We start from the raw sequence: 21,909 nt of genomic DNA on the forward strand, positions 1-21,909 counted from the left end.
ACAAAGGCCACCTCCTTTTGTATGAAGGGCACGAAAGCCTGATGGGGTAGGTTGAAAAGAGAATGGAAAGTAAAGATGTCGGAACAGTTGATTTTTGCCATTTTATCACTGAAGAAACCGAGCCTCAGAATGGTTAATTCTCTCATCCAAGGTCAAAGCCAGCGGGGTCAGATCCTGGAACCAGAGTCCACGGAAGTGTTTGCTACAGGGGAGGTGCACGCTATGTAAGAAATTGATCCATCTCTCTTCCAAACTGTGAAAACAAACGCTGCACTCACTCAAAGAAGCGCTGGTTTTAAAGCATTCTTTCACTGGCCACTTCAATTTTAAAAAGGAAAAGGAGAGGGCCTGGCTTTGGGCTAGGAAAAAGCATCCGAGCCGCTCAGTTTCTCGGCTAGGAGAGAAGGACCGCCCCTTTTCCGCAGCCCGAGCCCGGCGGGGCTCACTGCGGCTGCGCGGGCCTGGGCGCGGCGGGGGCGGGAAGGGAGCGCGCGAGCCGGGGGCGGGAACGCGGAAGGGGCCGCGGCGCGGAGGCGAGAGCGGGCCGGGGGTGGGGCCGGCCGCGAGAGTAAGGGGCGCGCCGTGACAGGTGCGGCGCGGTGTCTGCGCGGGGCTGAGGGTGGCGGCGGCGGCGGCAATGATGCTGGAGACCCTGCGCGAGCGGCTGCTGAGCGTGCAGCAGGATTTCACCTCCGGGTAGGTACACGGTGGGGGACGGAAAGGGAACCCGGGGGCCGGGCCGAGGAGCTGGGGGCAGCGGGACGCGGCCTCCGCGCACCCCGGTCCGGTCCCTCTTCCTCCCCCTCCTCCCACGCGCACCCCGCCCCGCCCCTCCCATCCCAGACAGATCGAGGAAAGTAACGAACTTTCCGGCGTCTGTCCGGCCGCACAAAGTAACTTAGGTCCCACACGGCAGGCTCTGACCCGCACCCCGGGCCCGGAACGGGGTCGGGAAGGCTGCGGGCGCGCCGGGGATCGTGCAACCCCCTCCCGGCAGCCCTGGCCAGCCCCGGGGGATGTCTTGTGAGGGGCGAGCGCGCCTCCCCGCTCCTCTGCCCCGGGGGGACGGTGACCCTGAGCCTCCTCCCACGCCGCCGAGACCCCTGCCCTCTTGGGCCTCGGAGCTTCTGCGGCCCCGCTTGCAGCCGGGCCGCCGCCCCCTCCCCAGGCCGGAGGTCGCGGGCGCCGAAGCCTTCACCCGCCGGGGCCCGGCCGCGCGTCCTGTCCACCCTCGCGCTCGGTTCGCTCGCTGAACCTTTGCCAAGGCTTGGCGCCTCTTCCCCTTTTGCTTTCTCTCTCTACCTTTGCCTCGGGTTTAACGCCTCAGTGAAGAAATGCCTCGGGTTTAACGCCTTAGTGAAGAAACTCTAGGGCCACATAAACAACAGAACTATGGCAGTACTATTAATGCCTAGTGGTGAAGCGCACACGGACCAAGCGGTTCCCGAACTTTGCTTAGAATCACCTGGGAACCTTTAACCATCTTGATGCCTGGGTCGCAAACTATACTAATTACATCAGACTGGCGATGGGGTTTTAAAGACCCCCAGGTGATTCCTGTGTGCGGCAAACTCTGGGAACGGCAGGCATAGACTCTTAACACCAGAAACTCGCAGAAACGTGTTTCTGCAAGTTTTTCTGCCTCAGTTTCCACGACTGTACAACGAGGGTGAAGATGCTACTCATAGGGTTATTGTGAGGATGAATGAATTAACATGTGAAACAGCAATGTTATTTAGTGCTTAATTCATTTTAGTTTTTCCATTACTTTAGAAAGGGTGTCACTTTGATAAAGGATTTGTCTGTCACCTTTAGATTACGAATCCTTTGGAGAATGCTCTGAATATGAGGGCCTTTCCATCATGTTTTAAATTTCTAATGAGAAAGATGTTAGCTGAAATTTTATGGGACAGAAATGTTTATATTGTTTGCCTCTTGGGTGCTGCGTAGTAACAAACTGTCAAATACTTGAGCACTTACATGTAAAGCATTTTTGGTAATCTTGGTTTGGTGTCCTTAAGGATATTAGTTGTAGATGCTGTAACAGTCATTCACTGATGCTGTGCTTGCATGCTTGCATTTCCTACCACTCTTTAAGTTTAAAAAGTAACTTCCTTTCAGAACGTAAATTATTGTATTGAAAAATTGGGGTATAATATGCTGGAACGATAGCATGAGGATGATCACAGATAAACACGTCTGGGACAGCCCTGTTGTCATCACCCCAAGGAATTCCTTGTTGGCGAAACAGTCTATCTTTTGGGGAGTTACAACTACGGTAACTCCCTAGGTCATGGGGTGCCTTTGAACCCATTCGTTCTCCTGACATTGGCTTGAGAAGGTTCAGCTTACCTAGGAATTATAGATTCTGGACCCAAACCATCCTGAGAGATCTGGAAAACCTGAGTTTAGATAGGGAGGGGGTTGAGGGGATCTGGGTAGAACGCCTTGGAAACTGACCTTACCTCTTGAAGATGCCATAAACTGGGGCCAGTTTGGGATTAAACGTCCTGAGAGGGCTTTCATTCCGTTTAGGCCCTTCATTGGCTTCCTTGTACAGGTCATTTTCAGCTGACAAAGCACTGGACTGTCAGTGTGTGCCATTAGCCTGTCACCTGGCAGAGAAATAACTCATCTTCAAGTGATGTCTGTGACTGGCACCTTTAAACTCTGATGTTCACTTTTGTCGGGTCCACCAATTCCTAGGCCATTCTTTGTTTTTGTCTTTTTTTTAAATTTTATTTATTTTTTTTATTCAAACAAAGTCACAAAAATTATACTCATCCTCATCAGTTCACTCAGTCCCATGTAATTAATTTTTTTATCTTGATTTTTTGTTAGAACTTTTATGAATTCATCAGTTTTCCATTAGAGTCCTGAAAATGCTTATACATTCAGTTCAGCAGTGTAAGTCAGTTACCAGAAACTTGTACTTGTCAGAGTCTTTTTCATGAATTCCTTGAAGATGAAACCCTTTTATAGGAACATTTTTGCAGAAGCATCAGAGTACACCCAGAGCTGTCTGTAAATGACAAAAGACTTAAAAATGACCACAGTTAAAGATTTGATGAAAGTTCATAATAATGCAATTAACAAGGAAATTTAATTATTTCTGAGATACACATTTTAAAGTAATAACTAGAATTATGACTTATAACATTATACCAGAACATATAAGATTTTCAGAAATTTCCTGTAGTGTCTGAAACATTTATATTAACATATTTCCATACAAATAACCCAAAGAAAGTTTAGTATTAGTTTTTGTTTGTTTCTTTTCTTTATACAGCAGGTTCTTATTAGTCATCAGTTTTATACACATCAGTGTATGCATGTCAATCCCAATCGCTCAATTCATCACACCCACACCCCCACCCCACCGAGGTTTTCCCCACCTTGGTGTTCATACATTTGTTCTCTACATCTGTGTCTCAACTTCTGCCCTGCAAACCGGTTCACCTGTACCATTTTTCTAGGTTCCACTTACATGCGTTAATATACGATATTTGTTTTTCTGACTTACTTCACTCTGTATGACAGTCTCTAGATGCATCCACGTCTCAACAAATGACTCAATTTCGTTCCTTTTTATGGCTGAGTAATATTCCATTGTATATATGTATCACAACTTCTTTATCCATTCGCCTGATGGGCATTTTGGTTGCTTCCATGACCTGGCTATTGTAAATAGTGCTGCAATGAACATTGGGGTGCATGTGTCTTTTTGAATTACGGTTTTCTCTGGGTATATGCCCAGTAATGGGATTGCTGGGTCATATGGTAGTTCTATTTTAGTTTTTTAAGGAACCTCCATAGTCTTCTCCATAGTGGCTGTATCAATTTACATTCCCACCAACAGTGCAAGAGGGTTCCCTCTTCTCCACACTCTCTCCAGCATTTGTTATTTGTAGCTTTTCTGATGATGCCCATTCTAACTGGTGTGAGGTGATACCTCATTGTAGTTTTGATTTTCATTTCTCTAATAATTAGTGATGTTGAGCAGCTTTTCATGTGCCTCTTCATCATCTGTATGTCTTCTTTGGAGAAATGTCTGTTAAGGTCTTCTGCCCATTTTTGGATTGGATTGTTTGTTTCTTTAATATTGAGCTGCATGAGCTGTTTATATATTTTGGAGATTAATCCTTTGTTGATTCATTTGCAAATATTTTCTCCCATTCTGAGGGTTGTCTTTTTGTCTTGTTTATGGTTTCATTTGCTGTGCAAAAGCTTTGAAGTTTCATTAGGTCCCATTTGTTTATTTTTGTTTTTATTTCCATTACTCTAGGAGGTGGATCAAAAAAGATCTTGCTGTGATTTATGTCAAAGAGTGTTCTTTCTATGTTTTCCTCTAAGAGTTTTATAGTGTCCAGACTTATATTTAGATTTCAAATCCATTTTGAGTTTATTTTTGTGTATGGTGTTAGGGAGTGTTCTAATTTCATTCTTTTACATGTAGCTGTCCAGTTTTCCCAGCACCACTTATTGAAGAGACTGTCTTTTCTCCATTGTATATCTTTGCCTCCTTTGTCATAGATTAGCTGACCATAGGTGCGTGAGTTTATCTCTGGGCTTTCTATCTTGTTCCATTGATCTATGTTTCTGTTTTTGTGCCAGTATCATATTGTATTGATTACTGTAGCTTTGTAGTATAGTCTGAAGTCAGGGAGTCTGATTCCTCCAGCTCCGTTTTTTTCCCTCAAGACTGCTTTGGCTATTTGGGGTCTTTTGTGTCTCCATACAAATTTTAAGATGATTTGTTCTAGTTCCATAAAAAATGCCATTGGTAATTTGATAGGGATTACATTGAATCTGTAGATTGCTTTGGATAGTATAGTCATTTTCACAATATTGATTCTTCCAATCCAAGAACATGGTATATCTCTCCATCTGTTGGTATCATCTTTAATTTTTTTCATCAGTGTCTTATAGTTTTCTGCATACAGGTCTTTTGTTTCCCTAGGTAGGTTTATTCCTAGGTATTTTATTCTTTTTGTTGCAGTGGTAAATGAGAGTGTTTCCATAATTTCTCTTTCAGATTTTTCATTAGTGTATAAGAATGCAAGAGATTTCTGTGCATTAATTTTGTATCCTGCAACTTTACCAAATTCATTGATTAGCTCTAGTAGTTTTCTGGTGGCATTTTTAAGATTATCTATGTATAGTATCATGTCATCTGCAAACAGTGACAGGTTTACTTCTTCTTTTTCCAATTTGTTTTCCTTCTTTTTCATTTTCTTCTCTGATTGCCGTGGCTAGGACTTCCAAAACTATGTTGAATAATAGTGGTGAGAGTGGACATCCTTGTCTCATTCCTGATCTTAGAGGAAATGCTTTCAGTTTTTCACCATTGAGAATGATGTTTGCTGTGGGTTTGTCGTATATGGCCTTTATTATGTTGAGGTAGGTTCTCTCTATGCCCACTTTCTGGAGAGTTTGTATCATAAATGGGTGTTGAATTTTGTCAAAAGCTTTTCTGCATCTGTTGAGATGATCATACGGTTTTTATTCTTCAGTTTGTTAAAATGGTGTATCACATTGATTGATTTGCGTGTATTGAAGAATCCTTGCATCCCTGGGATAAATCCCACTTGATCATGGTGTATGATCCTTTTAATGTATTGTGGGATTCTGTTTGCTAGTGTTTTGTTGAGGATTTTTGCATCTATATTCATCAGTGATATTGGTCTGTAATTTTCTTTTTTGTAGTATCTTTGTCTGGTTTTGGTATCAGGGTGATGGTGGCCTCATAGAATGAGTTTGGGAGTGTTCCTTCCTCTGCAAGTTTTTGGAAGCATTTGAGAAGGATGGGTGTTAGCTCTTCTGTAAATGTTTGATAGAATTCACCTGTGAAGCCATCTGGTCCTGGACTTTTGTTTGTTGGAAGATTTTTTTTTTTTTTTTTAATGGTACGTGGGCCTCTCACTTTTGTGGCCCCTCCGATTGCGGAGCACAGGCTCCGGACGCACGGGCTCAGCGGCCATGGCTCACGGGCCCAGCCACTCCGCAGCATGTGGGATCCTCCCGGACCGGGGCACGAACCCGCGTCCCCTGCATCGGCAGGCGGACTCTCAACCACGGCGCCACCAGGGAAGCCCTGTTGGAAGATTTTTAATCACAGTTTCAATTTCATTACTTGTGATTGGTCTGTTCATATTTTCTGTTTCTTCTTGGTTCATTCTGGAAGGTTATACCTTTCTAAGAATTTGTCCATTTCTTCCAGGTTGTCCGTTTTATTGGCATTGGCATAGAGTTGCTTGTAGCAGTCTCTTAGGATGCTTTGTATTTCTGTGGTGTCTGTTTTAACTTCTTTTTCATTTCTAATTTTATTGATTTGAGTCCTCTCTCTCTTGAGGAGTCTAGCTAATGGTTTATCAATTTTGTTTATCTTCTCAAAGAACCAGCTTTTAGTTTTATTGATCTTTGCTATTGTTTTCTTTGTTTGTGTTTCATTTATATCTGCTCTGATCTTGATGATTTGTTTCCTTCTGCTAATTTTGGGTTTTGTTGTTCTTCTTTTTCTAGTTCCTTTAGGTGTAAGGTTAGATTGTTTACTTGAGATTTTTCTTGTTTCTTGAGGTAGGCTTGTATAGCTATAAACTTCCCTCTTAGACCTGCTGTTGCTGCATCCCATAGGTTTTGGATCATCGTGTTTTCATTGTCATTTGTCTCTAGGTATTTTTTGATTTCCTCTTTGATTTCGTTAGTGATCTCTTGGTTATTTAGTAATGTATTGTTTAGCCTCCATGTGTTTGTGTTTTTTACGTTTTTTTCCCTGTGATTGATTTCTAATCTCATAGTGTTGTGGTCAGAAAAGATGCTTGATATGACTTCAATTTTCTTAAATTTACTGAGGCTTGATTTGTGACCCAAGATGTGATCTATCCTGGAGAATATTCCGTGTGCACTTGAGAAGAAAGTGTAATCTGCTGTTTTTGGATGGAATGTCCTATAAATATCAATTAAATCTATCTGATCTGTTGTGTCATTTAAAGCTTCTGTTTCCTTATTTTCATTTTGGATGATCTGTCCATTGGTGTAAGTGAGGTGTTGAAGTCCCCCACTATGATTGTGTTACTGTTGATTTCCTCTTTTATAGCTGTTAGCAGTTGCCTTATGTATTGAGGTGCTCTCCTAGGCAATTCTTAACAAGAAAAATCCATGTAATTCCTTTTAGTAAACTGTTTCATATTCAGCCTAAAATCAACCTATTTTTGAATATTTTGCCAGGCTGAGAAAAGGTGACATTAAACACAGCTTCATGTGTATATTGCATGAAGGCACTGAGGGATTCAGAGATGAAAGCAACATGGCCCTTACCTCTCAAAACTACCCAGCTGTACCTGGCATTCCTTTAGAACACTTGCTGTTAGTGTCCGTAGAAGTCAGAGCAGCTGGCTTACAAAATAATTGGAAACTTCATCTGTTCAGATTGCCCCAGGAGCTCAGTAGAAGAAAGGCCTGGGTGCTTTCCTGAGTTCCTTCACGTGGATCTTCACAGCAGCCCAGAGCAGCAGCCTCTCCTCAGGGCTTTTCTGCTCATTTTCAGTTTCTGAAATTCATATATCTGGAGCTGGAATGTAGGCAATTACTTTTTTTTTTAAGTAAAATAGGAATATTCTTTATCAGCTTTGCAAGAGACTGCCACATTAGTGATTAAAGCATATTTGATGGACCTAACAAATTTCAACTTTCCATTCAAACTTAGACAAAATGCAGCTTGAGGGCAGTGGAAAGACTGCTGCTGGCCCTCAAGGGACTGTAGGTCATCCATGGACTCGTGATGTTTTTTGTAATTTTTAACTTTCTGTTCATAATAATAGCTATGTCAAAATCGAGGTAAACCTAGAAATAATGTTGCTTTCTTTCTGGCCTAACTAGGTGGCCAGCTCATCCAAAGGCCACGGGAGGGGACTGCCTTGCAGCTTTGCTCTCTCCCCCTCACCTACGAGTCCTCGTCTTATTTAACTCCCTCAGAGCTCTAGGAGCCTTTCGGAGAGTTCACAGAGAACATCCACTTTTTAGGGACTGGCTTGAGCTCTGAGGGAGACTTTTGGACCCTCCGAGGCATTTACTTCAAATCCACTCTGGTCTTTGGTTTTTTACCTTCTGAGCAGTGATGGCCCACGACCTCAGGACTGAAGTATGCAGGCATGTAAAACCCTTCAGGAAACTGAAAATCAGATTTACCAAGGGTTCGCAGCTGCCTGGCATTTCCTGTCTGTAACGCTCTGGGTGCTTTTGGATATGGATACAAGTGTTGCAACTAGGCAGTGGGTGTCCTCCGCAAAGCCACCTCTGCCCTGACCTCCAGCCCTGCCCACTGCACTCATTTTCTCTTCTTCCCTCCTGTAGTATCAAAACCTCAAAGGAGAGGAGCTAACATTCTAATTCACAGTGTGGTAAAATGGTGAGGTTTTGCCTAAAATGTTGACTCTTCATGCATACTTACCTTCAGCAGGAAAAAAAAATCTCAATATTCAACTTGACTTAATAAACATTTACTGAGTTCCCACCAAGTGGCAAACACTAGGGTAGGAACTCAGTCTTCTTTATCATAGAAGTTTTTTTCATTTCGTCAAAAAAAAAAAAATTTAAGAGGCCACATATTCAGTTTTGCCTGCTCTTTGCCAGTGTCTATATGTTGGACTAGATCTTGGGCCTATGAAGTTAACTGAAACTGTTTCTGCCCTCCAGATGCCCTAAACTGTTGGTAACATAAAGCAAAGCAGAAGGAACTGAATGTGAAAGATAGAAGTGATGTGGTTTTTGAGCCCAGAGGAAAGAGTCATTAGTTCAGATGCATTTATGGAAGGCTTCAAAGAGGAGGTGGCTTCTAGACGGGGCCTTGCAGAATGAGGAGGGATGAGGATAGATGTGGGTGAGGGATTTCAGAGATGAAGCTTTTGTGGGAGAGGAACCTGGAAAGGAAGTTTAGTGTCTGATAATAGAGGGTCTTCAGTGCTTTGCTAAATTAATTCATTTATGAAATATTTATTGAGTGCTTACCTGTTGACAGGCACTAGGGTTAGAGCGGAGAATGCATACACCGGGCAGCAAATAATGTCCCTGCGCTCATTCTACTGGCAGGAGGCAGAATATCTAGAAGGTCATAAGTACTGTCGCTAAAAATAAAGCGGGTTTGGGGGTGGGGGGTGGCTATCTTATATAGGGTGGTCTTGCTTATTTTTAGGTTGACTGAATCTTCTGAAGGTTTTTGTGGAGGGGAGCGGCCTGAGCCTACCTGTATTTCTGGAAGAAGAATTTGGGAGGCGATGTGATGGGAGGATTAGACATGGGGAACAGGGAGAGTATTAAGAAGGCTATAATTAGGGGGCAGGCGAGAGAGAATCAAAATTGAAGGAGGGAATAGTCCTGACATGACAGGCACTGGTCGATTTCATAAAAAGTGAGACTAGGAAGTGAAAAAGGTGGAGAAATTGAGGATGTTAATTTTGCAGTATCTTAGCTAATGATGTCATTTACCAACAGGGGAGAAGTTGCGTAGTTTTGAGAGAGAAGGAGCAGTTGACAGTGAATGTGCTCTGAGGTCCAAGAAGCAGCTGGAAATTTATGAAACACCTCCTGAGTGTATCAAGAAGGAAGTGGTGTGTTTGGGGGTAATTAGGACAGAGATAGGATAAAGTCCTCCCTCCCCTTCCTGAGTCTCTGTGGCTTTTGTGTGAATCTCTCGGCCTTCAGAGCTTTGGGGTCATGTGCACTTTAAGGTATGGTTAATGCTTTCATGTTTCCTGATCTTGGCTTTAAAAAAGAAAGAAAAAATGATAAACATTAATGGGAAAATATAATAGATTGGATTTTTATTCATAAACAGAATTTAAAGTTGGAATAATGGAGACATGAAAATGAGCCTTAAAGGACAAAATAGGCTAACTAATACATATGGTGTTGTTTTAAAGCTGCCATCCTCACCTTTCATAATAGCTGATCGGGTTAGATGAGTAGAAAATTGAAGTGAGGATAAATGGACTGCCGTCAAGGTCCCTCATGCCATTGAGTCAGGTCCAGAAAGCCCATTTCCTGCTCATCAGTCATTGTCATACTCCGCCTCTCATTCTGTGTAACTACTTTTTAAACTTTTTGTCTAAGCCATTTTGCTAGTTATCTCCATTTCGTAGTAAGATACCTCCATCTTAGTATTTTCTGTAAAGCTTAAAAAAATAAATGTGCTGGGGTCAAATTTAGGTAAGTCTTTGCAACAATCTAAAAATAAAATATTGTGGTGTTATGAATTTGAAGGTAAGTGCTTTGAACTCTGAAGTGTGCATTAGTTGCTTCGGGTAGAAAATAATTGTCAGGTGGCTCACTTAGAAGTCTGTGTATTAATATACTCACACAGCAGCACTCACGTCTCCCTGGGGGTATACGGTATTGTGAAGAAGATTAGGAACGGTGGAGAAGGCTTTTATGGGCACTGGTGCATTGGGGGACCTCTACTTTATTTTACTTTGACCCTGTAATGTACATAGCTTCTTATCTTTCTTTTTTTTGGCTTCTTACCTTTCTTGATGGTGATAATTTTTACTAAAATTGGAGATAGTTTTTATTATACTTTTTGTTTGAATTGGTTTTATAATTTGCAATTACAGTTTGCCGCCAAAGTCATATTTCCTTTATTTCTTGTGGCAAATCATTATGGTCAGTACAATACTCCTATTTTATGGTTTAGGAAACTGGGGTATTTCACTCAGATCAGTATTTCCTTCTCAGTGTGTCAAGACATTGTGGGACTTTATTAGCAGGTTGTTTCCAGCACAGACTCACTGTGAGAAACTTTAAATAGAGTTATCCCCAAATAGAAATGGTAAGCTACTTTCAGTTGAATTCTGGGTTTTGAATATATACTTCAGAAAAGACTGTTTTGCTTTTTTGGGGGTCTGACCTTATATTTTTTCGACTTAAAGTGTTACATTGACTCTTATTTTATCTTTTTCTCTCTTGAACTTTCTTCACTGTTTCCAACTTTCTTCTTGCTACTTTGTTTTCTACAGTAGTTTCTATTCTGAATTTTGGCATATTGATGATTTATATGGAGAAGGTGTGATGAGAAAAGATGACTATATAAAAGACTTTTTTGTTATTAAAACTTTTTTTACAAAGTTTTAAACATATACAAAAATAGAATAACACAGTGAGTCCCATATATTCATTATTCAGATTCAACAATTGTCAACTACTACCTCATTTGCTTTGTCTCTCCCTTACAAAGTAAACCTCAGACTAAGCTCTTACATCTCTCATACATCAGTTTTCATCTCTAAAAAAAAAATACATTACATAAATGCAATGCCAATATCATACCTAGCAAAATTAACACTAATTCTTTGATATTATCAGTTCTCCAGTCCATAATCAAATTTCCTGGTTCTTAGAAATGTCTTTTTTACAGTTGATTTGTTCAAATCCACATCAGATAAGTTCCACACATTACATTTGGTTAAAGACCAATTTTTAAAGTAGGTGGTTGTTAAGGAGCCACCTGGGGAAGCTCTTACTGACCTTCCAACAATTTTATTTTCAGCTCCCTATAAGCTTCCTCCTTTCTCTTTTATTCCAAACTATTTTTTTTCTTTCTTTCTTTTGGGGACGTGTGGAGGAGAACCCCACATTTGATATCTTACAATTGAGAAATTTAACATTTTTTTGAGAAATACTTGAAATACTAACTTAAAGATTTGCTAGGTCCTATAATGAATGGTTCAAAGAGGGTCTTAGCAGTGAGCTTTCAATATCCTTGTAACACCTAACGATATAGAATTGTCCCAAATCACTGAATATAGTACTAGAATCGTTTTGAGTATAATGCAGTGCTGTGTCTGCCTATCCTAGTATAATTCTACCTCGGATGTCACAACTAAGTGCCTTTCTCAGCTTTTGGAGTGGAAGTGGTTGAATGGCTATCAAAATACCTTTCCCTAGCTTTTGCTTAATCTTAGTTTAAACCGGATTTACTAGTTTCTAAGCTAAGCTTGAAAATTTATATTGTTTTTCTGGGACAGGTTAGACTTTTTAAATTCAACTCATCTGGAGAGCTATATACAAATATAGTTTTGTATTAAAGAGATTGCTAAGTCTTTTTAACATTGTATTGGAATTGATCTCATCAATATTTTAGTTTTTGAAAAAGAACATAGAACAATATAAAAAAATCTTAGTATGAAATTGACACTGCAACTTGTTAAAAAAAAAAAAATGACTTGACACTAGAAGTCCCTTTCTGGTTTTAAGCCAGGCATTATTGACCAAAAAGTTGTAATCCTCTGTCAGGGCTTGCACGTACAGCTGTGCACAACAAAGGGTTGGGGCATTCATAGGAGAGTTAGCTGGTATGCTAGGACAGTTGCTGACCGAGTGCAGTAAAGTGTCTTGAGAAAGGGGCACCTGTGTCTAGTTTTACAAAGGCTTTGTGGAGCTAGCTGGGGTACCGTGGCCTATGCTTCAGACTCTATTTAGAAATGAATATTTGTGGAAGTAATCAGATTCAGAAGAACATGTCCAGATATCTCATGTGAGATTATCTTATAATTTAGCATTCACTTTTTGGCAGTCTGTTATATGATACAGAGTCCACAGTTAAAGGTAGGTTAAAAAATGGGCTGGTGAAGTGAAAATACATTGAAGTTTATGACCTTCATATTTTATATATAGAAGAGCCTATTTAGTTTTATTTTACATATGCATTTCTAGCCCATTTATGTTTCCCAGCCCAATAATTTAAAAAAGCAAATAGAAGGGGAGTAGGCTGCTATAGTTAAATAGCTAGCAGAAGCAGTAAGTGGTAGCTGATACCATATGACCAATGGTAGAGGTGGAAAATTTAAATTTTGAAGAAATAGACGTAGGATCCTGAACAAACTCAGAAAACCACTTTAGATTGGTTTCGAGTTGGTAAATGAAGAGACATTCCTAGCTCAGAAACATCTAAGGAGAGTAATGTTTTGCCACGAGATGCAGTCACTGGTATTCATGATAATGATGCTGAGTTATCAGAAAATGTTCAGTAGAATATGTGCCAAGACCTCTTTAATGAAGGAGGTTTGTAATGTATTTTAGAAAGCCTTTTATCAATAGCTAAAATTTCTCAGAATGTTGGCACTTAGACAGTGCCTGGCATAGTTATCTACTTAAAAATGTGCTGCTTAGATATCTTTGTTGCCCATCAAGTTCACCTATGGAGACCACTGTTTTTTTCTGATGTTGCCAGAGTAGTGAGGTTTTCTAGTCCAGTCATATTTAGGAAGTGTTTCTAGAAAAGGGATTTGGGACAAGAAAAATATAAAAATATTTGCTACAAATTTTCTATTTGTGGTGTCTGATATATAGTCAACAAATACTTGCTGTCTGTAGAGGTGCTTAATTCTTGCTAAAAAAAAAAAAAAAAAATGAGCTTATCCAACCCAAAGTTTTACGAGCTGTGAAATTTGCATTTGAAAAAAATCTCTTAAGCTGTAAAAATATATTTTATACTTGTTGAATTACAGGCTGAAGACTTTAAGTGACAAGTCAAGAGAAGCTAAAGTAAAAAACAAACCCAGGTGAGCTTGTGCTGATTTAATTTACTATGACTTAAATTTCATACAACTTTTGGTTGTAGTCATGATAGTATAATAACTTTAATGGATTTTATATCTGTTGAATGCATCTGACTAAACAATTTATTGATTCTTTCTGAATTTTGTAACTGGAAATTTTTCTGATAAAATTGTAAACTGGTTGAAAAAATGGTGACATGTAATTGTTTTACTCCATGACAGTCAATGGCTATTTGATCACAATTAATCATTTTTATTTGTATATTAAGAGCACAGTAAAAGTTCTCCATTATTGAGAAGCAAATTGATAATGAAACAGTACCTGGCAAATGAGCCTCTTTCGCTGTGTTATCTGTTTTATATGAAAACACTAGTATAATTTGTGCAGTTTTTTCATTTTTTTAATAAAGTAAAGCACATGACCAAATTTCACTTTAAACCTAGAGATGAGGAGCTTTTAAAAAAATTTCTTGTTAGCTAACATTCTATTAAAGTGTTTATTATTGTGTGCTAAAAATCTGTAGGGCAAAGTGATGGTTGATAGTATATTGCAGTATATTAACTTTGGAATTACAATACATTTTTCTAAAAGTTTAGATCAATTGCCATTAGTGATTTTAAAATATTCCACATTATGATTGACAGCATCAAAATTATTATATGTAACTTTTTTTTTAAGTTGGCCTAAATCAGCAGCAATTTTTAATAAATTAAGTGTTTCTTTTGGCAGGGCTGTTCCATATTTGCCAAAGTGCTCTGCTGGACTAGAATTACTTAGCAGGTAAGTGTTTTCATTTAAATAAAAAGGTTATACTTCTGACTATTGTCTAAAGTATTTTATAACTTTATACATAGAAACATTAAAACAAATAAATTTTACCTTAACAAGGAGATTGGAAATTATTTACTTATTTGTGTTCCCGAGGGGCTCTTGCATTTCACTGATTAATACAAAGGCCATTCAGACTTTGAGCATATTGATCACTGTTGTGTTGACTAATCAATAACTTTATCATGTGCATGTATTATGTTTGTGGTTTCTTTGTTGCAAGAAAATCAATTCTAGATTTGAGTCCCCAATAATTTTCTTACTTTGATTCTTAATTTGTTACCATTTCTTCTCCAATCCATTTCTATTGATGTGCAGATTGATATTAAAATACGTGATTTTCTTAGATGACATCAAAAGCATGAGTAACAAAGGAAAAAAAGATAAATTGGACTTTATCAAAATTTAAAACTTTTGCTCTTTAAAGAACACTATCAAGAAAGTAAAACAATAGTCCACAGAATGGGAGAAAATATTTGCAAATTATACATCTGTTGAGGTACTTGTGTCTAGAATGTATAAATAACTTTTATAACTCAACAGTAAAAAGGCAAATAATCCAGTGAAGAAATAGGCAAAGGATTTGAATAGACATTTCCATAAAAAAGATAGGCAAATGGCCAATAAGCACATGAAAAAATTCTCATCATTAGTCATCAGGGAAGTGCAGACCAAAGCCACGATGAAATACCACTTTTTACCCACTAGCATGGCTATAATCAAAAAGACAAACAATAACAAGTGTTGGCAGTGATGTGGAAAAATTGGAACCCTTATGCTCTGCTGGTGGGATTATAAAATCACTGCTTTGGAAAACAGTTTGGTAGTTTCTCAAAAAGTTAAAAGTCGGGCTTCCCTGGTGGTGCAGTGGTTGAGAGTCTGCCTGCCGATGCAGGGGACACGGGTTTGTGCCCCGGTCCAGGAAGATCCCACATGCTGCAGAGTGGCTAGGCCTGTGAGCCATGGCCGCTGAGCCTGCACGTCTGGAGCCTGTGCTCCGCAACGGGAGAGGCCACAACAGTGAGAGGTCCACGTACCGCAAAAAAAAAAAAGAAGTTAAAAGTAGAATTACCATGTGACCTAGCAGTTTCATACCAAGAAAATTGAAAACTTATGTCCACATAAAAAATTGTATACAAATGTGCATAATAGCAGTATCATTCATAAAGCAATAGTATTCATAATAGCCAAAAAGTAGAAACAGTGCAAATATTCATCAGTCAATGAACAATAACAAACTTTCATATCTCCATACAATGGAATATTATTCAGCCATGAAAAGGAATGAAATACTGAGGCGTGCTACATCTTGGATGAAACTTAAAAACATGCTAAATGAAAGGAATCAACAAAAATGGCACATAGTGTATGATTCCATTAATATGAAATGTCCAGAATAGGCAAATCCATAGAGATGGAAAGATAATTTTGCCAAGGTTTGGAGGAGAGAGGGGAATGAGTAATGACTGCTAATGGATATGGGGTTTCTTTTCAGGGTGATGAAAATATTTTGGAATTAGATAGTTGGTGATAGTTGTCCCAGCTAATTCTGTGAATATACTGTGAATTATGCACTTCAAGATTTTTTTTTTTTGATGTGGACCTTTTTTAAAGTCTTTATTGAATTTGTTACAATACTGCTTCTGTTTTATGTTTTGGTTTTTTGGCCGAGAGGCATGTGGGATCTTAGCTCCCCAACCAGGGATCGAACCCACACCTCTTGCATTGGAAGGTGAAGTCTTAACTGCTGGACTGCCAGGGAAGTCCTGAATTATGCACTTTAAAAGCATGAATTTGGGGACTTCCCTGGCAGTCCACTGGTTAAAACTTCGAGCTTCCACTGCAGGGGGCGCAGGTTTGATCCCTGGTTGGGGAACTCCCTCATGCCACATGGTGCGGCCAAAAAAAAAAAAAAAAACATGAATTTTATGGTGTATCAAAACTCAATAAAGCTGTTATAAAAATAAGTATATGGTTTGCATATGTTGTTATATGCATTTCTGTACCTCGTAACATAGCATCTGATGGATAAGTGGTAGCCATGTGTACAGTAGAGGGTATGTTCCTTCGCCTTATCAGCTTGTGTTAGGACACAATTACCTATACCTACATTTTGCTTTCTCTTGTCTAGCTTTTTATTCAGTTTGTTTTTATGGTTGCAAAATCTGGGGATTTTTCTTCTCTGAGTGCTTAATTTGACATTAATTTCCTGCTTGGTTTTGTTGAGTGAGGAACATAAGTGAACATGAAAGGAGATATAGTAAAAATTAATCAGTGGTGTACTGTTTGCATGTTATCTTTATTTTTTTAAATCTAGGGGTTTAGTTGGAAGAACTTCATTGAAAGATTTACTTTAGACTTGTAGACTCATGTGTATGGTAGTTTTGGGAAATGGGGTGCATTTCTGGACTTAACATGAAAAATTTTCAGCCATAGGAATATCTGTAATGTGTCTATTCATTGCACTGAAGCAGTCTTTTCTCTTTGGAACTAGTATTGAGTGGAGGAAAGACCATTTTAAATAGCATATACCTAAATCATAAAATGTTTTTAATTGTTAAAAAATTGTGTAAGATACATATAGCATAAAATTTGCCATCTTAACCGTTATTAGGTGTACAGTTCACTACTACTGAGTACATTTGCATTGTTGGGCATCCAGTCTCCAAAACTCTTTTCATCTTGCAAATGTCTGCCACTGGCAGCCATCATTCTACTTTCTCTTTCTATGAATTTGACTACTTTAGGTACCTCTTATAAGTGGCATCATACAGTATTTGTCTTTTTGTGATTGGCTTATTTCACTTAACATAATATTTTCAAGTTTCATCCATGTAGCTTGTTAGAATTTCTTCCTTTTTGGTCTTCCAGTTTTATTGAGATATAATAGGCATACAGTACTGTTTAAGTTTAAGGTATTGCAACATAATGACTTGACTTACATACATCATGAGATGATTGCCACAGTAAGTTTAGTGAACATCCATATCTCATATAGATAGAAAAGAAAAAGAATTTTTTTCCTTGTGACGAGAACTATTAGACTTTAACAACATTCATATGTAACATACAGCAGTGTTAATTATATTCATTGTGTTGTATATTACATCCCTGGTACTTACTTATGTTACAAACTGGAAGTTTGTACCTTTTCGCTGCCTTCATTCGATCTCCCTCCCTCCACACCCCACCCACCCGCCTCTGGTAACCATACATCTGATCTCTTTTTCTATTCGTTTGTTTGTTTGCTTGCTTGTTTTTAAAGTATAATTGATCTACAAAACTATATTAGTCCCTGGTGCATAACATAGTTTTTCCATATTTCTGTACATTACAAAATGATCACCACTAATTCAAAGGAATTTCCTTCCTTTTTAAGGCTGAATAATATTCCATTGTATGAATATACCGTATTTTGCTTATTCATTCATCCATTAATGGACATTTGGGTTGCTGCCATTTTTTGGCTATTGTAAACAATGTTGCTATGAACGTGGGTGTGCAGATACCTCTTCATGATCCAGCTTTCAGTTTTTTGGCAGTATATACTGAAAAAAGGAAATGCTGAATCATATGGTAATTCTACTTTAATATTTTGAAGAACCTCTATACTGTTTTCCATAGCAGCTGCACCATTTTACATTCCCCTAGCAGTGCACATTTCTCCAGTTGCCATTTCTCCATCTTCTCACCAAAACTTGTTTTGGGGGTCTTTTGTTTGGCTGGTTGGTTTTTTTTTTTTTGCCATTCTCTTTGATATGAAGTGCTATCTCGTTGTGGTTTTGATTTTCATTTCCCTAATGACTGATGATGGTGAATTTCTCATGTGTTTATTGGCCATTTATATATCTTCTTTAGAGAAGTATCTATTCAAGTCCTTTGCCTGTTTGTGGATAGGGTGGTTTTTTGTTGTTGAGTGTTAGGAGTTTTCTATATATTCTGGATATTAATCCCTTATCAGGTATGTGATTTGTAAATATTTTCTCCCATTTTATTGGTTGCCTTTTTATCTGTTGATTGTGTTCTTTCATGCACAAAAGTTTCTAATTTTGATTAAGTCCAATTTGTCTATTTTCTTTGTGGCCTGTGCCTTTGGTGTTATATCCAAGAAATCATTGTCAAATCTAATGTCATGAAGCTTTTCCCCATGTTTTCTTCAAAGAGTTTTATAGTTTTAGTTCTTATGTTTGGATTTTTTGATCCATTTTTAGTTAATTTTTATGTATGGTGTTAAAGTAAGAGTCCAACGTCATTCTCTTGCATGTGGATATCCACTTTTCCCAGCACCTTAGCGTATTTGTTGAAAAGACTATCCTTTACACATTGAATGATCTTGGCACAGTTGTCGAAAATTATTTGACCATACATGCAAGTGTTTATTTCTCGGCTTGCTATTTCATTGGCCTATATGTCTCCCTTTATACCAGTGCCACACTGTTTTGATTATTATTTGATTTTGATTATTGTAGCTTTGTAGTAAGTTTTGAAATCAAGAAGTGTGAGTCTTCCAAACTTCGTTCTTCTTTTCAAGATTGTTTTGACTTTTCAGGATCCCTTGACCTTCCATATGAATTTTTACGATTGATTTTTTTTTCTACTTTACAAAGAATGCCATTGGGATTTTGATAGGGATTACACTGAATTTGTAGATTACTTTGGGTGCTATTGACAACATCTTAACAATATTAAGTCTTCCATTCCATGAACGTGGGATACCTTTCCATCTATTTATGTCTTTTAAAATTTCTTTCAGCAATATTTTGTAGTTTTCATTGTACAAGTATTCACCTTCTTGGTTAATTCCTAAAATTTTTTTGATGCTATTGTAGATGGAATTGTTTTCTTAGCTCTTTGTTGTCTCCTTCCTACTGCCAACTATAGGTTCAGTTTGTTCTTTTTCTAGTTCCTTAAGTTGTGAAATTAGATTGTTGATTTGAGATCTTTTTTCTTTTTTCTTAAGCCTGAACTTTTTTTTTGAGAGGTAATTGACATATGACATTATATTAGTTTTAGGTGTGCAGCATAATGACTCAATATTTGTATATATTGCAAAATAATCACCACAATAAATCTAGTTAACATCCATTATCACACATAGTTTAAAAATTTTTTCTTGTGATGAGGACTTTTATGTTTTACTCTCTTAGGAACTTTCAAATATACCATATAGTATTATTAACTGTAGTCACCGTGCTGTATGTTATGTATAAATACAAGTTTATACCTTTGACCACCATCACCCATTTCTCTCTCATACACACACACTCACACCCAACCCCTCACCCCCTGCTTTTGGTAACCCCCAGTTTGTTCTCTGTACCTATGAGTTCAGGTTTATTTTGTTTTATTTTCTATTTATTTATTTAAATTTTTAAAATTGAGGTATAGTTGATTTACAATATTAGTTTCAGGGGTGCAACATAGTGATTTAAACTCTTTATAGATTATACTCCATTAAAAGTTATTATAAATTATTGGCTATATTCCCTGTGCTATATACCCTTGTAGCTTACTTATTTCATACATAGTAGTTTGTACCTCTTAATTCCCTACCCCTTTCTTGCCCCTCCCCTTCTTCACTCTCCCTATTGGTAACCACTAATTTGTTCTGGGCATCTGTGAGTCTGTTTCTATTTTGTTATGTTCATTCATTTGTTGTATTTTTTAGATTCCATATATAAGTGATAACATACAGTATTTTTCTTTCTCTGTCTGATTTATTTCACTAAGCATAATGCCCTCCAAGTCCATCCATGTTGTTGCAGATGGCAAAGGGGTTGCTCCCTTGTCCTGGCTCTTGTGAGTAGTGCTGCTGTGAACATTGGGTGCATGTGTCTTTTCGAGTTATAGTTTTGTCTGGGTATGTGCCCAGGAGTGGGATTGCTGGATCATATGGTAGTTCTATTTTTAATTTTTTGAGGAACCTCCATACTGTTTTCCATAGTGGCTATACCAGTTTACATTCCCACCAACAGTATACTAAGGGTTCCCTTTTCTTCACATCCTCACCAACACTTATTATTTGCTGTATTTTTGGGAAGTTATATATTTTGGGTGTTAACTCTTTATTACATGTATGATTTGCAAGTATTTTCTTGCATTCAGTAGGTTGCCATTTCATTTTGTTGATGGTTTCCTTTGCTGTGCAGAAGATTGTTTGTTTGAGGTAGTTCTACTTGTTTGTTTTTGTTCTTTTTGCTTGTGGTATCAGATCCAAAAAATCATCACAAGACCGATATCAAGGAGCTTACTGCCTATGTTTTTTCATAGGAGTTTTTGGTTTCAGGTCCTACATTCAGGTCTTTAATCCATTTTGAGTTAATTTTGGGGTGTGCTACAAGATAGTTGTCCAGTTTCATTCTTTTGCGTGTGGCTGTCCAGTTTTCCCTACACCATTTATTGAAGAGACCCTCCTTTCCCTATTGTATATTCTTGACTCCTTTGTTGTGAAGTAATTGAGCCATATATGCATGGGTTTATTTCTGGCTAGTTATTTTGCAAAATATCCCTCATTTTGGGTTTATCTGCTGTTTTCTCATGATTAAATTCAAGTTAGTGCTTTTATGGTGAGAATAACAGAAGAATAATGTTGTGTCCTCCAGTGTATTGTATCAATAGGCATATGATATTGATATGTCTCCTTACTGTTGATGTTAATATTTACCACTTGGTTAAGGAAGTGTCTACCAGGTTTCTCCACTTTAATACTGTTTCCCCCTTTTAAATTAATAAGTATCCTGTGGGGAGATACTTAGAGACTATGAAAATATCCTGTTTCTCTTTATACTCTCACCCACTAATTTTAGCATCTATTAGAATTCTTGCCTGAAATAATTAGTATTGTTTACCAAATGGTGATTTTCTATTTTTCCCATTTTTTCGATCATTATTAATTGGAATTCTACTGTAAGGAAGAATTTTTCCCTTCTGCCCCATTCAACTGGTTATTTAAATCACTATGAACTCATGGCTGTTGGTTTTAGTCCATGAGTTATAACCCATTTCTACCATTATTTGTTTTGTTGCTCCGGTTGTCCCAGATTTGGCAATTGGAAGCCCCTTGAAGTTGACTTCTGTGTGTTTACAATGTGTCTCCATTATTTTTTGAGCTTTCCTTTCTGACACCACAGGATGTAACACGTTCATTTTTAGGTAGAATTTTTTTTATTAATTAATTTTTATTGGCGTGCAGTTGCTTTACAATGTTGTGTTAGCTTCTACTGCACAGCAAAATGAATCAGCCATACGTATACATAGGTAGGATTTTTTTAAGTGTGTGGTTTTTATTTTGAATTATTTTTTGCTTTTCTTAGGTATGAAGATACGTGGGCTGCACTCCACAGAAGAGCCCAGGAATGCGCAAGTGCTGGCGAGGTAAAGAATCGGCTAATCTTATACTCACGGGGAAAATATCCTTTTGCAGTCTTAAATGCTAGTTTTTAAAAAATTAAATTTGTAGTTGTGTTAAAACGTTTTGCAGGATATCTGAAATTTAATTTAGTAGTTGATTATGAAACTCCCTAAATAAAG

General features: G+C 38.1%; 1 protein-coding gene across 2 annotated transcripts in view; it reads left to right on the plus strand.

The window, feature by feature from the left end:
• Positions 1-490: 490 nt before the first annotated feature.
• DTNBP1 (dystrobrevin binding protein 1) overlaps positions 491-21,909 on the plus strand; it is a 120,863-nt gene continuing 99,444 nt past the window's right edge. The window contains exons 1-4 of one of the 2 annotated variants that reach the window (XM_059076505.2): positions 491-696; positions 13,500-13,553; positions 14,281-14,331; positions 21,693-21,753. In XM_059076505.2, the coding sequence (XP_058932488.1) occupies positions 638-696; positions 13,500-13,553; positions 14,281-14,331; positions 21,693-21,753 (225 nt within the window). In that variant the 5' untranslated portion in view covers positions 491-637. The remainder of the gene's footprint in view (positions 697-13,499; positions 13,554-14,280; positions 14,332-21,692; positions 21,754-21,909) is intronic. The other variant, XM_067006736.1, reaches the window with a different exon arrangement.

Source organism: Kogia breviceps, chromosome 10 (genome assembly GCF_026419965.1).
Source record: "Kogia breviceps isolate mKogBre1 chromosome 10, mKogBre1 haplotype 1, whole genome shotgun sequence".
NCBI classification, from domain to species: Eukaryota; Metazoa; Chordata; class Mammalia; order Artiodactyla; family Physeteridae; genus Kogia; species Kogia breviceps.